Source organism: Meriones unguiculatus, chromosome 4, assembly GCF_030254825.1.
Source record: "Meriones unguiculatus strain TT.TT164.6M chromosome 4, Bangor_MerUng_6.1, whole genome shotgun sequence".
Taxonomy (NCBI): Eukaryota; Metazoa; Chordata; class Mammalia; order Rodentia; family Muridae; genus Meriones; species Meriones unguiculatus.
In genome coordinates this window covers 93,394,184-93,410,019 of record NC_083352.1, presented here as the reverse complement: position 1 = coordinate 93,410,019, position 15,836 = coordinate 93,394,184, and the positions used below count along the sequence as shown (strand labels likewise).

Below are 15,836 nucleotides of genomic sequence, written 5' to 3'. Positions count from 1 at the left end.
AGGAGTACTGTACTTATATCATTTCCTGCCCTCCCTCAGAACCCTCAAACTCCTCCCATCTCCCCCAACTCCCACTTAAATTCATAACCTCTTCTTAAGCCAGTATTAGCCTCTCTCTCTCTCTCTCAGCATGTGTGTGTGTGTGTGTGTGTGTGTGTGTGTGTGTGTGTGAGAGAGAGAGAGAGAGAGAGAGAGAGAGAATACAAGCTGCTGGGACCATTCTGTGTTGCCTCTAGCTCTATTCAGTGTTGCTCATATGTACACAAGTTTAGGGCTGACTAGATCAGCTGTCACAGGATTGCCCCTGAAGAAGACTCTCTAGGCAGGTATTAATTTCCTACAGCTCCCCGTGTAGGGATGTGGCCTTGTGAGATTTCCTCCATCCACATCAGCAGGTCTTGTTTAGGCAGCCACACAGTTGAGGTTTTACGGTGTTGGCTCTGGGTCGTGTCTAGCAGACACTGGCAGCAGACATCCCGGTCCTCCCGCTCTTACTATCTTTCCATCCTTCTTCTGTGATGCTTCCCCAGCCTTAGGTTGTGTTATTGATGCTCTGTTGGAATTGAGCATCCTGCAGTCAGCTGTTCCCTGTGTTTCGGCCACAGTGGACGTCTCCACTGTGTAATGGTCTCCCTCTCCTACTCTTCTGAGCAACCTCATACAGACAGCATTGTTCCTTGCACAAAGCAGACTTGTGTCTGCTTCACAAGTCAGGAAGAGATTAGCGATGATGGAGGAAGAGCAGCTGCTTTTACCCAGGATTGGGTAAAAGGGCCCAGAGTATAAAGAAGGCAAGAAAGAGGCTGGCTAGATGGGAAAAAAGACTTTCTAACTCAGAGCACTATTTATTTGCTATACAAATAACGAGGCTATGCTCTTTGACCTGCAAAGGAGTGTCACCATCCTGGGGGTTTGTGTCTATCTAAATTTAGAGAGCCGGGCACCCAGGTGCCACCCCTCAAACCAGTCTGGGCAAGCTGAACATGTTCATTTCTATATAGTGTGATTTCTCTGGGTGGCCATCTTGGCTAGCAATGAAGAAGGCCTGAGAGCCTGTAGTTTCCCGTCTTTGGTTATACCTCAGTGGACCTTGTCTTGCACATCCCCAGTGAAAATCGTGTCTGTCCCAAGGCAGAATGTGGAATGAGCTTCTTCCCTTGTTTCCAAATGCTGTCCCCAAACCTGTGTGCATAACCCTTCAGCAGAAGCAATGAAAAGCAAGCAGCACCTTCCCTGCCTTCAAGAGCCTCACGGCCAAGTGCAAGGTCCACTGTGTGGTTAGTGTTAAACAGGGAGACAGAATGGGAGGCTTACCCCAAGAGGGCTTTGAAGATCAAGTAAGAACTTGCCTAGCATAAGTAGATAAAAGTGTTCTGGTAAAAACAAGTTATTGTGGCTGACAACTGTGCTTTTACTTTTTTTTTTTTTTTTTTGAGGCTATTTACTGTAGCTCTGCTGTTATCTTTCTTGTTCATGGCAACTGAGGAGGCACCATGCTAAGGCCCTTCTGTGATTATCATCATATGTAAAATGTTACAACGGATAAATAAGACCTGCTGCTTGTCCCTTCTCCATTTGTTCCTTTCTTCTCTCTCTAATATGACTAAATGACAGACCCAAGCAGCTTTTAGGAAGGAGAAGTTATTTTGGTTTCATAGTTCAGGGCAAGGAGTAGACTGACGACCATCCATTATAGCAGGAAAGACATAGAGGTGGGAACCATCTTGGCTGCAGCGGCTACCTGAAGGGGAAGCTGCTTGCTCATAGACTGGCAGATCAGGAGGCAGAACAGGAAATGGAGCAGAGCTCTAACCTCAGTGCCAATTATCCAGTGGCTCACTTCCTCTAGCCGGGCTCCTGGCCTCTCAAACAACACCACCCACAGGGCTCCAACTGTTCAAAAACATGAGCTTGTGGGAGCCATGTCTTGTTAAGCCTAAATGGTCTACAGGACCTTGGGATTAGGACACACCCCCTTTTACTGATTGTCTGAGTCCCTTACGTGCCCCAGTTGCTCTCCTCTGACCCATAGTGCACAGGTAGGGAAGGCTCTAGGCCAAAGTAGGCTCTTCCCTGGGCTGCACCCCTCTCTCCCAGCACCCCATCCTGTCTCCAGCCTCCTGCTGATTGAAACAATTAGACAGTCACTCCTTTCTTATAACTTCCTCCCACCCCTCACCTCACCTAGAGCTGGCATTTCCTCTCCCCGGGGACCCAGGGTTTCCTGGCTGCTTTCAAAATGTCAGAATCAATGGTGGAGTTTCTCTGTATTTCCAAGGGACTACTAGCACCTGGGGAGCTCCAAATTACCAGGCAGGAAGAGTCAGGCTCTTGAGACCCTACTCCCCAATCTGCAGGGGACCCGAGAATTGTAACCTACTCTGTTGAATGGCAGAGGGGCAGTGGCCCTGTGGGTCTGGGCAGCAGAGGGGCAGAGCAGACACCAACTTGCAGTTTGCAGCTCCCCCTGAAAGCAGGGAACCTCAGCTGGCCCTGACCCAAACTCGTTAATGATGTCAGAATAAAAATATCAACCATGGCGGTTAACACTACCATATGTGTGTGCAGCCATGAGAGCCAAGGGTTCCCTGGCCACAGCATGGCAGTCAACAGTGCTGTGAGTGGGGCCAGGATGGCTCTGTCCCCACTGGTGACCTCCAGCAGAGGACTAGTTAGCTTGGAGCTAAGACTTCCCCTCGTCACAATGGCTCCTTGTCTCCTGAGGGGATGAAATGGATTAGACAATGAAATAATGGTAGTAACCACAGCAATCATGCCTGGTACTGACTGAGCAATGCCAGTGCTGTACTGAGTATGTCAGGACTGCCATCGCTCTATTCGTCCTCAGCCCCACCCAGAATAGGACTGTCTGAACCCTGTATGCCTCAGCTCTTCACCCACAGATTCACTGGAGCACAGACCAAAAATACTCACAAAATTGTGTCTATGCTGAATAGCAAAGACTTGTTTTGATTACCCCCTATATAATGCAGCAATGCAGATACTTGGGTAACATTTCTAGAGAAGGCGTAACATTCAGAGGAGCCTGGGCTGGCAAGATGGCTCAGTGGGTGGGAGTACTTGCTGAGCAAGCAGGAGGAACTGAGTTCAAATCCCAGGCACCCATAAAAAGCGAGGCACAGCTGTACATGCCTTATAATACTAGCATTCAGAACTGAAAACAAGAGGAACTTAAGAGCTTGCTGGCTGGCCAACTTACAAAGTGTTGTGAGCCTCAGGGTCTCTCAGGGAGAGACCCTGCCCCAAGTGTATAAGATATAGTGACAGAGGAAGACACTGGACATCCTGTTCCTACTCTGGCATCTGCAGGCACAAACATGGACCTGCACACTCAAATGTACACACTCACATATACACACATACACTTCTATTGCCCCTATATTATGGTTGGGGATACTGGGACATGGAGATTTAGTGTATCCGTGAGGATCGGTAAGTGCTGGAGATGGCATCTGAATACTGTGGTACCATCTCTGAGCCCACACTCACTGGGACCTCACTAGAAAACAAGGTCATTGCCCCTTATGGTAAATGCCCCCAGAGGAGCGAGGGGTGGACACAGCACACCCCAACAGAATGAAGGCTGAGGTCGCCAGACCTGCAGCTAACGTCATTGCAAGCAGGAAAAGTGAAAACCTTCCACTAAAGCCAGACACAGAGGCTGGTGAGATGGCTCAGTGGGCGATGGTGCCTGCCACCAAGCCTGATGACCTGAGCTTGGCTAATGACTGTACCACTGACATGAGGCAGGAGGAGTAAGAAACCATGAGTCTCTCTTCTGTCAGCATCCTGTCTGTCTCCCACATCCATAACCTCTGTCTCCTGGGGACCAGTCTCTAAAACACACACCCAGCCCTGTCACCTGTGCCTTGTTAAATAGATGCTTGGCTCTCAGACCCTCTGTCTCTTCACCTGTCATTGAGGACTGGAGAATTGGCAGGTAAACATTGGGTTGGGCCCTGCTGGGCACCAAATAAGCATTTGCAAGAGATGGCTCAAAAACAGACAAAACAGAGTATGGCCACATCTCTGAAAGAGTTTAGGTGCCATCATTTCTTCATCGGATATTTCCCTTGACTTCTCGAAGCATCACTCCCAAAGAAGCTGAGCGTGAACACATTCAGCAGCCATCTCTCTGTGACACTGGGGGTCTCTGCCGCCCAGCACCCACACACGACCCACATAGCCCACCCACTGGCCCTGAGAGACGTCATTGGCTCTCTTGTGGCTGACCTCTCAGGGTGCCAGCGGGCCCCTCCCTCCCTGAGAGCTAAGTCTGAGATAACTCCTCACACAATGCCAGTGCTTGACTCGCCCCACCTTGCCTAGGTCAGCTCGCCCACGCTGAGTCCTGCTGCTCTTAAGAAGCAGCCCCTTCAAAACCGTGCTTTCCAGAAACCTCCCCTGAGCAGGGCCTTCTGGACACAGCAGTGGCAGAATCTAGTCTCCGCTGCCTTCCTCCTCTCTACTTGAGTAGTCTGTTTGGGGATCCCTAGTCTTTATAGATCCCTTAATCAAAAGATAGTCATCAGCTCTGTGGAGATGGCTCCGTCGGTAAAGTGCCTGCTGCACACACCCCAGGTTCAAATCCCCAGCCCCCATGTAAAAAGCCAGGTACCACAGTATTCAGCTGTCATGCAGTACTGGTGGGGAAGAGATAGAATTTCTAGAGCTCACTGGCCGGCCAGCCTAACTGACTGGCAAGTTCTGTGTTCAGTGAAGACACCCAATAGTAACCTCTGCCTCCACAGCCACATCCATGTGTATAATCCATCAGGGATACACCTCACATGGTCACACACATGTACACACATATACACACCCCACACGCACACAAAGGTACCAGGTCCTGCTGTCTGGGAGGTCAGAGCCAGGGTGGAGCCAGGAAATGGGGTTTGAATGCCCTGTGCCAGTGTTTGGGTTCAGCCCTGTGGGAACTTCCACATATTCTGCTGATGGTTTGTTTCCATAGTGAGTGTGCCCAGTGCGGGCTGTCGCACCTATTGAGGCCATGGCATTTGATGGGGAACCAGGAGGACTCCCTGAATGCTGAGTCCCCGAGTGGCTCAGGCTGAGCTGCCCACCACTTTTCCAACTGGTAGCTGTGGCCTATTCGCTTCCCAACAGGGGGTCCTACAGCTCTAGAGAGACCTCCCTTCACTCCTTTACTTCTCCACACTCCCAAGATATTTGAAAGGCTAAAACTGTGTGTGTGTGTGTGTGTGTGTGTGTGTGTGTGTGTGTGTGTGTGTAACCTTCATATTTAGCAAGTTCACACTCAGGAAAAGACAGTGGGAATGAGCTGCAGGTACTTGCAGGATTTGTTATTCAAGTTAATTTTGTAGGGCACATGGTCATTCTGCTGTGGTCTCAGGGCCAAGTTCAGGGTTATCTGGGAACATGCAGCCATCCATCAGTCTCTCCAGGATTGGGTCAACATAAGTCTTCTAGCTTTGGGGGGGAACACATGTACATGGAGGTACACGTGTGTGGATGCAGAGGCCAGAGGTCAATGCCAGGTGTCACCCTCAGTCATTCTTCACTCCATTTTTCTTCTTGAAAGATCCATGCACGAATACAATGTATCTTGGTCATACCATCCCCTTCCCTCCTTCCAGCGCTCCTCACTGTCCCTACCTCCATCCTCCTCCCAACTTTCTGTCCTTGTGTGTGTGTGTGTGTGTGTGTGTGTGTGTATGTATGTATGTTTAATGACCCACTAATACAGTTAGCACTCTCTCTTGTAGACTGTTCATGCCCCAGTGGATGATCCCCTTGATTTTCTGAGCCAGGGTCTCTCATTGAACCCCTTTTGACTGGACCAATAGTCAGAGCACCCCGGGGATCCACCTGTCCTCCGCCCCAGTGATGGGGTTCTAAGCATACATTGTGTTACCTGGCTTTTTCCATGGACTCAGGTCCTCAGGCTTGCACGGCTAACTCTTGAGAAACTGAGCCATCCCTTCCTGGATCACATTCTAGTTTAAAGGCCTGTCTATCTCAGAGGTCTGAGATGCCTCCTAGCTCACTTCCTGGGTACTCCTCCCAACCCTGACAGACTAGAACCCAGTAGGATGGGGAGAGGGGACAGAGTGAGTAACCACTCACTCTGCAGGTGTCAGTGGGGTCGCTGCAGGGACCAGATCACTTTGGACACACCCCGCAGAAACCATTCTCCAAGTCCTAAGCACAGTTGGTTCCCTCCTCCAAGCAGCAATATGCTCGTGGCACGGATGCTGAGCTTCTGGGGTCTATAAGTGGGTTAGGCTGGCTATCCTGAAGACATGGTCCCCACAGGTTGGAGCGGCGTTGCCCAGGGCTTCAGGAAGATCACAGGAGGTGGCGTCTAGCCCCTGCAGTGTGATGGCCTGATGCCCAGCTTGGCCCAGGCCTGCTGTCCTCATTTCAGGACAAGTCCAGAGCAGCCAGGTTGTCACAGAGAGGCTGTGGCTGGTGCCATCAGGGAAGAGGGGAGATACTGGCTGATTCTGAACAAGCTCAGGATCAGCTCCAGGGCTCGCTCACCCGGGGCCATACAACCCAGTCCTGACAACCGTGTGCTTTGTGTCACAGTTATGATGGGGGGAGCCCAAAGTTAAGGTTTGGGAAGAGTGACTACTCTCTGTGTCCCTGTTAATAGCCAGTTTCATGATCACAAGACCTTCTCTCTGGATTGGGGAGTGTCTGATCAGCCCCGAGTTCCTGTGATGTCAGCCATAATGAGTCAAGCAAGGACTACATACATAGTGACTGCATTCTAACTTGGTACTTTCAGAGTGACCCTGTCTTCAGCTAGAGTTACTGTATCAATTCCTTTCCTGTTGTTGTGACAAAATAGCCAACAAATGCAACCTGTGAAAGGAAGAAAGGGTTGATTCTGGCTCATGGTTTGAGGGGCAAAGTTCGTGATGGAGGAGAAGGCATGGTGGCGGGAGCATGAGGCAGCAGATTGCATTGTATCATCAGGAAGCAGAGAGAGATGAATGCTGGTGCTCAGCGAGCCCTCTCCTTCGCATTCAGTTCCAAGACACTAGTTCCCATGCAACATTGGCACTCACAGTTAGAGTCTGCCTTCTTACCTCAACTAACTGTCTGGAAACTCTCTTACTGACATGTGTGTCTCACTGAGGATTCTAGAGCCTCTTAATTGATGGTTAACCACCATGGTCACAGTCAGAGGCACTGGGCTTTGGGACATGGATGTAAGGAGTTGAGGGGACACACTACCAGGAAGCTCGTGTCCTTGGCCCCTGAGCTGACATCTTCCTGACTGTCACATTGAGGTCCTGGCTTCCTTCCTCCAGCTCCTACATTCTCCTCCCTGCTTCCTAGAGTCTGCTAGTGTCTCATCAAGTTTTCGGAACTTCTATGACCCAGACAGGAAGTCAGCAGGCCGACTTGGTTTTTCTCAAACCCCAGACTCTCAGTTGCTCCTATAAACCAGGCTTAGCCCAGCTCCCCTCTCCCAGATCTGTCTTCCTGCTGTGTTGTCCCCACCCTCCCACCCCCACATTCTTGAGAAAGCATCTTCAAGGCTCTCAGCCCTCACCCCTTCCCTCCCACGATCTTTGCAATCCTATATAGCCGGTCCTGACCCATGATGGCTTTACTTAGCATTCCAGTTGCACAGGGGTGTGAAAGCAATGTTTATTCTGCAGAAATTGTACTTCGGGTTTCACTAAGATATGCAGCCCAGTTGCTGTAGCTTCCTATCAGTGAGAAATCACAAGGGGAAACACACAGCCCTCTACAGTGAGCATCGCTGCTGAGCTGGAATGCTCCATGGGTTGGCTGCCATGGTGAATTTTCCTCTTATGATATTTTTACTCTGCGATAGGTCTGATGGGTCGTGACCACACAGAAAGTCCAGGCCCCTCTATTATTCGCCCCTGGTTCCATCAGCCCACTCGCTTCAGCCAAGCAGCTTCCTGGTTCTCTGTTCCCCTAAATCAAGAGCTGATTAGAGTCCTTGGCTGTACTTCTAAAGCTACTCCATGCTTTCAAGGATGTGTAGACTTTGTGTCAATCTGCTCTAGCTGAGAGCACACAGTTCCACAGACATAACAGCTTAAATATTAGAAATTCGTTGCCAGGATTCTGGAGGCTGAAGTCTATCAGGCTGCCAGTGTGGCCTGGTACTGGATAGGGAGTGGTTCTCAGCCTGCAGATTACAATCCCTTTATGGGTCAAACAGCCCTTTCACAGGGCTGCCTAAGACCATCTTCATATCAAATACTTACATTGTGATTCATAAAAGTAGCAAAATTACAGTTACGAAGTAGTAATGAAATGATTTTATGGTTGGGGGTCAGGACAACGTGAGAAAATGTATTGTTGCCTCACGGTGCTGGTAAAGTTGAGCACCACTGTGGTAAAGGGTCTTGGTCTGGCTTGTAAAAGGGTCTTTCTTACTGTGTCTCCAATATGGTAAAGGCTTATTGCATACAAGCTGGGGAAGAGCCAGTTAAACAGGGAAAGGGCAGAGGAGGAAGTCAACTTCCTGTGTCTACGAAGCCATATCCACTGATTGACCCACCTATGGATTGAAATGTTCGAGGAAAAAAACAAAACAATACAAAAGTGTGCCTGGAGGCTCAGTGGTAAAGTCTTAGCCAAGTATGCATGGGGCCCTCGTCTGTTTCCTTAAAACTGCTGTGTATGTGCGCGCACACACTAAATGTGTACAGGCATTTTTTTTCTCTTGTCATATTCCCCTAAACTACACAGCATAAAAACTATTGACCTGCCAGTCATGGTGACAACCCCACATCTGTAATCCCAGCATTCAGGGAGGCAGAGGCAGGCAGATCTCTGTGAATTTGAGGCCAACCTGGTCTGCAAAGTGAGTCTAGGATAGCCAGGGCTGTTACACAGAGAAACCCTGTTTTGGGAAAAACAAAATAAAACAAAACTACTTACCCAGCATGGGTTATGGCCCAATATTTGGGCATATTTTTATACGAGGGACTGGGGGGCTGTAATTCTGATGTCCATGGGGTCCTAGCATCCATTCCTACAGACAGAGAGACAACGGCGCAATCTGAACCTATGTCAATATGTGTGAATGTATAAGATATGAGGATTAAAACATGAGTGTGGTGCATACCCATGATCCCTGCTCTCTGGAAGATCAGAAGTTCAAGGTCATCCTTGGCTTCATAGTAAGTTCAAGTCCAGAGCTACATCAGACCCTACCTCAAAAATAAAGGTTTTGAGAGTGTATAGGTATGTATACGGGGCATGCAGAAGTATATAGGTGTACAGGCATGTACAGGCTCTGCAGGTGTTTTTACACCCATGCTCGTGGAACCATTACAAGAAGGACTAATCCAGGTGACTCATGCCTGTCACCCCAGTGCTTGGGAGACAGAGGCAGGAGGGTGACAAGTTCAGACCCACCTAGGCTACAGGCTGTGTCTAATGAGGCACCTGCAGCATCTTGGGAAACAATAGATGACCCTTGCTAGGAACAAACAAGAAAGTCAGACACGGATGTCCTCTGACGTCTAACACACGGGGGAAGGGGTCATGAAGTCCCTCCTGCAGGCTGTGCTAAGTGCTGTGAGGGTGTTTAAAATGTGGTGAGGGTGGCTGGAGAGCAGGGCACACAGCGCCGTTTCCTAGAAACTCCTGGGAAGACTTCCAACCCAATGGCATTTGAGCAAAATAGGGCAGTGGCAAAATTGGAGACATCCTTGGCTTTGGGGACTCTTGAGTCACAGTTTCTGTCACAGTTACATCGCGTTACCACTACAGTATACAAGAAACCATGACCAGGCCAGGCCTGATGGTGGAGGCCCACGACTCCTAACGACTCAGGAGGCTGAAGCAGGAGGATAACAAGTTCAGGGTCAGCCTGGGCTACACAGCGAGTGTAGAGCTAATCTGAAAAGCTTAGCAAAATTCCCTCAAAACCAAAATTTCAGGAGGGGCTGGGGTCGTAGCTCAGTGTGGAATGCTGACTTAGCCTAGGCCTGGGTTCAGTCTTGGCTTCTCACAGAAGAGACAGGCCACAGGGTGAACAGTGAAAAACTCTCGCCACTGAAACCTGAGCTTCACATCACATTCATGAAAAACAAAATACTGTTGCTGTTTGGGGTTTTATATTGACCAGTGTAAAAGTGAGAAAAAATGCCTAGTTCATGGGCTCTACAGAAACACTTTGGCTAGGACCACAGGCTATAGAGCCGGGACCCCTGCCTCAGAACAGTTGATGAGCCATACCCACTCCCCAGTTATGGGGTGGGCATTGTCACCTGTGTGGGGCCCCTCAGCCTCCTCTGGAGCCTGAGCTGTCAGACCTTTTCTCGGGCTTCTACAACTCTCCTAGCAGAATGAGTTCAGGAAGTCTTTGCAGTGTCTGTGGGTGCCCTGGCTCTTCTCATTCTTTAGGGAGCCTCCAGCTAGAGCAGGTGTCCCCCAACCCGGAAGCTTCCATCATCCTATGGCAGGATACAAAGCCAGGAAAAGGCCAGTGTGGTCCCCACCTCAGACCACATGTGCCATCTCCAGCCTCATGGTCCTGAGTGCACAGTGGCCTTGATTCCCATTCAGAAAAGCCATTTGGGTCCGAGTGTAGCCACTCGGCTCCTCATTCATCTCCTCCCAGACTATCTAATATCGCTGATGATTAATTAAAATGTTGGAACCAAAGTACAACAGCCCACAAGGCACCCAGTGTTCTGCCGAGGCTCTCTCATTCACCAATTCCTTGTTTCTCTACTGCCTGGTGGTGAGGGCTAGAGGTGCCCATCGGCCAGCCACACCCTATAGCTCACCCACTCCTTACCACCCTCTGAACCTCTGCCCTCCCATCCCCATGGGGACACCATGTCCACTGCCCCCTCCAGGATGCCTGCTGTCACAGCCTCCAGGGCACCGATGCAAGCCTCCCAGAGAGACACTTGTTTGTTTGAGCAACACTTGTACTGGGGGAAGAAAGCAGGACTAGATGGCACTTCCCCTTCAGAGATCAAGACCATCAGCATCATCGTGTAATTCAGAGCTGTCCTCCTGCCTCAGTTCTTCCAAGCTGGAGAGCCACTGGCTTGACCTTTAATCTTCCCATCCTTATCCTCCTCCTCGATTGTGTGCTTCTACCTCACAGGCCAGGGGTTTTTGGTTTTGTTTCGTGAATGTATGTGTGCGGAGGTAAGAGGTCACAGGTCACCTTGGGTACCATTCCTTAGGTGCTTCCACCTTGTTCTTCTAAGACAACACCTCTCATTGGCCCTGAACTCACCAATTAGGCTAGACTGGTTGGCCATCCAGTCCCAGGGATCTGCCTGTCTCTACATCCCCAGCACTGGAATTATAGACCTACATCACTATGCCTGTTTTGTTTTGTTTTGTTTTGTTTTTTCACGTGGGTTCCAGAATCAGCAAACACTTTACCAACTGAGCCAGTGCCCCGAGCCCCCTGGACTTTTGACCGTCACAGACTCACCTCTGCCCTGCCATGCCTTCCCCTCTTTTGTATTCTCACCCCACGTGCGGTGTATCCATTTATTCTTTCTCTCCTGATTAGATGGCTGAGGACACTGTGATGTCACCGGTGTCTATTCACTGAGTGCGTTTGGCCATGAGTTATGAGTTAAGATGGACTATGACCCTGAGATAAAGCTTACATGAGTTGCACAGCTCAGTCTCGACTCCCTCCCTGGTTTCCATGATAGTGTGGCCGCCAAGAAAATGCCCAGGCTTCTACAGCTCTAAGGACCATAACTGTTCAAAGGCCGTTAGTTTCCTCTCAGTCATTTATTCATTCAGACATCCACAGGGTCTCTACGTGGTGTTCTATATAGTAGAATTAATGGTTTATTCTAGATACTCTTGACTCTCTGACAGACATTGAAGAGATCACCTTTGATCTCCTGCCTCCTTGCCCCAGGATTGAATCTACATTTTTGCACGCCATCATCTTTTGTATGGGCAGCACTGTTGGTCTCCGGGAACTTTGTACCTGGGACCCAAGGGAAGTTTGGGTCCTTCTCTCTGTGAAGGCAGTGGGTGACCCAGAGAAAACTCTAGAAAAAGGAAAGCCTTCAAGTCTCTGATAAGATGTCATGGCCCCTCCATGCCCTAGCTCACGTGTCACCTTCACTCTCCCTTACAGCCCCCTGCCTCAGGGAAACAGTCCCCTACCAAGAACGGCAGTCCTTCCAGGTGCCCCCGCTTCCTCAAGGTCAAGAACTGGGAGACAGACGTGGTCCTCACCGACACCCTTCACCTTAAGAGCACGTTGGTGAGTGTCAGCACTGGCTTACCTCACAAGAGGAGGGTACAAGGGCATCTGTGTTGGGGGAGGGGAAATCTGTGCAATGACAATTTGATTGTGATGAACACTACCTGCAGCCCACCCCCATGAAGGAGCAGAACCCTCCCCCACACTGTGACAGCCGCAGGGTCACAGCTGGCGCTGCCTCACACCTCCCTGGATGCTCCACAGACAGGTCATGTGGTCATACGAAGGCTCTCAGTGTGAGCATCTTGCTCCCAGCAGATTTTAAGGGCCCTCAAATATCCTTTGCCTCTTACGGTATGATCACGGGTGGGGCATCAAACCAACCCTTACTTCGTTGTGCCCCTTGGCCTCTGTTCTATACTGGATTCTTAATATTGGATATTCCAACCTATTGCCTTCCTTTGGGGGGGGATAAAATATGAACTTCTTCAAGAGGTGATGTATCTGTCAGCTAGTGCAAGGTAACAAGGAGGCCCCAAACTCAGTGGTGGAAAACAACTATTACATATTGCTTTTTTTTAAGTCCACAGACTAGCCAGGTGGCTGTGCAGACCCACCCAAAAATGTGGCTGATTTTCATACAGCCTAGCTCATACATGTGCAGTCACCCAAGGTGACAGCTCAGGCCAGGCTGCTCTAGAATGGCCCCAGCAGAGAAGACTGCTCTGTGTGATCTCTCCTCTTCTAGCAAGCAAGCTTGGGTTTGTCCCTGGGAATGCAAAAGTATGCACGATCTCTTTATTTTCTATTTGCATACAAAACTTCTTGAGACCTAGGCTTGCACATGGCCAGGGTCACTCCTAGGACACTCTAGGGGTCCAAACCAACCTGGAGCCAAGAGCTGGGGAGCAGGCTGCATGTCAGGAGAAGTGAAATCACATCAGGAAGAATGAATGTGCACCGAAGGGAGGAGCTATGGCCACCTTGAACATCAATCTACCATAGGGTGTGTTCAGACACATCATTAGAAAGGAGGGTGAAGCTCAACTAAAGTACTCACCTAGCATATGCAAAGCCCTTGCTATGTATAAGCCACACATACCCAGTACATAAGTGGTATCATAGTTCATGGCTGTAATCTCTATACGAAGGAGGTAGAGGCAGCAAGGTCACAAATTCAAAGGTCATCCTTGGCCTTGGCCATATGGGAGCTTGAGGCCAGCCTGGGCTACATGAGACCCTCTTTCAATAATAATGATGATGACAATGAAGATATGATGATGGTGATGGTGGTGGTGGTGATGGTGATGGCGATGATGCCATTATTCTCTTTGATCAACACAGAATGGAAACTTTTTTCTGGAGTTGGGTGTGATGGTACATATCTGCAGTTTGGCAGAAAGTCAAGAACTCAAGGCCAACATCAGGCACATAGTGAGTTCTAGACCAACCTGGAATGTATGAGACATTGTCTAAAAAGAGACACTATCAAAAAATTGATAGATAGATAGATAGATAGATAGATAGATAGATAGATAGATAGATAGTAGTGAGAGAGATGATCAATGATAAATAGACGGGGAAATAAGATAAATGAGTAGATAGATAGATAGTAGTTACATAACAAATTAATAGATGATGGATAGAAGATAGATAGATAGACATATAGCTATATGATTGATAGATTATTGATAGATTGATAATAGATTATAGATAAGTGATAGGTAGATAATTAACATATGATAACTAGATGATAGGCAGTAGTTGGGTAGACAGATAAATGATAGGCAGATAGATAGATAGATAGATAGATAGATAGATAGATAGATAGATAGATAGATGATAGATGACTGACAGATAGAGGATACAGCTAGAGATGACAGAGACAGACAGACACTAGGTTGTTGCCCTGGTGGCTATGTGACCCAGTGAAAAAGCTCCTTCCCTAGCTGACTAGCACAAATACCTTGGGCACCATGGTTCTCAGTCATGACACCTGCCAACCCCGGTGGGGAGAAGTCAGACTCTCACCCACCCCCCTCTTGGCCCCTAGGAAACGGGGTGCACGGAGCACATCTGCATGGGCTCGATCATGCTGCCATCCCAGCACACGCGAAAGCCGGAAGATGTCCGCACAAAGGACCAGCTCTTCCCACTAGCCAAAGAATTTCTCGACCAATACTACTCATCCATCAAGAGGCGAGTACAAGAGGTCGGGCGGCGGGACCAGTAGGGAAAGTGCCCACCGTGCAAGCGTGAGGACCCGAGTTTAGAGCCCCAGCACCCTTGTGACAGCACAGCTTGTTGGCAGATGTCTGCAAACTTCAGTGATGGGGGAGTAAAGACAGGGGGGTCCCTGGAGCTCAGTGAACAGCCAGCCTCGGGAAATCGGTGAACTCCAGGTTCAATGGGAAACCCCGCCTCAACAAGAAAGATGCAGAGAGAGATTGAGGAAGGAAGGTGCTCCCTGTGCCCACCTCTTAAAGGCTCCATCACCTGGTAGTAGCACAGTTTCGAACCTTTAACGCATGCTAAAAGACATACACGTGCACACATACACCCACACACATTCACACATACACACACGTGCACCTTCACACACACATGCACTCATAGATACACATACACACATACACACACATGCACTCATAGATACACATACACACATACACACACATGCACTCATAGATACACATACACACATACACACACATGCACCCATCCAACAAACATACATGCATACATACACACATGTGCACACGTGCACACATAGATACACGCATGCACATATAGATACATACATGCAACTCACGCATGCATACACACACACACACACACACACACACACACACACACACACACACGGAACACTTCCAAGCCATCCCACTGCGGCTCCCCCTGCCATCCTCCCCTGCATTCCTCCACCCTTAGGTTTGGCTCCAAGGCCCACATGGACAGGCTGGAGGAGGTGAACAAGGAGATCGAAAGCACCAGCACCTACCAGCTCAAGGACACCGAGCTCATCTATGGCGCCAAGCATGCCTGGCGGAATGCCTCTCGGTGTGTGGGCAGGATCCAGTGGTCCAAGCTGCAGGTAGGTGGCGACACTCAGACGTCTGGAAGACCCTCTGGGAGGGAAGAAGCCAAGGAGGCAGATCAAGCTTTGAAAGAGATCCGGTCTGGTAGTGATTTACCAGAATGCTGCTCTAGTGGAATGAAATCGCCATGCCTTTTGGTAGAACTCAGAGCGTCCTGTTGGCCAAAGACAGGACCACTCCTTTTCACTGTCCCCTTGGCTGCAGACCCATTCCCAGATGACCCTCTTCTACCACCTCGTCCTGTGAACCACTGACTTTGATGGGGCTGCTGGCATGAACAGGGGTGTGGGGTTACGGACAGAAGCGTGATCAACCGTCCAGTGATAGGCCACTCACTGGCAGCAGGCTCCTCGGGGCAGAGCGGGGTTCTGTGAGCCTCCGCCCCCACCCTCCTTTCTAGGCTATTTGATTTGTGCTTGTTTTTAAATGCCCAGTAACCCCCCCAGAAAACAGAAGCAGCCCACTGTGGCTTGGCCCTTTCATCACCACCCTGCTCTCCTAATCATTTGCCCTCCATGCATAGCCTTTGGGGG

At 49.5% G+C, this 15,836-nt stretch overlaps 1 protein-coding gene across 4 annotated transcripts in view; it reads left to right on the top strand.

Moving 5' to 3' along the window:
- The window catches only part of Nos1 (nitric oxide synthase 1), a 174,168-nt gene that overhangs the window by 98,080 nt on the left and 60,252 nt on the right, over positions 1–15,836 (top strand). For all 4 annotated transcript variants that reach the window (XM_060382531.1, XM_060382530.1, XM_021642746.2 and 1 more), the window contains 3 exons: positions 12,137–12,265; positions 14,259–14,404; positions 15,137–15,299. In XM_060382531.1, coding sequence (XP_060238514.1) covers positions 12,137–12,265; positions 14,259–14,404; positions 15,137–15,299 — 438 coding nt within the window. The remainder of the gene's footprint in view (positions 1–12,136; positions 12,266–14,258; positions 14,405–15,136; positions 15,300–15,836) is intronic.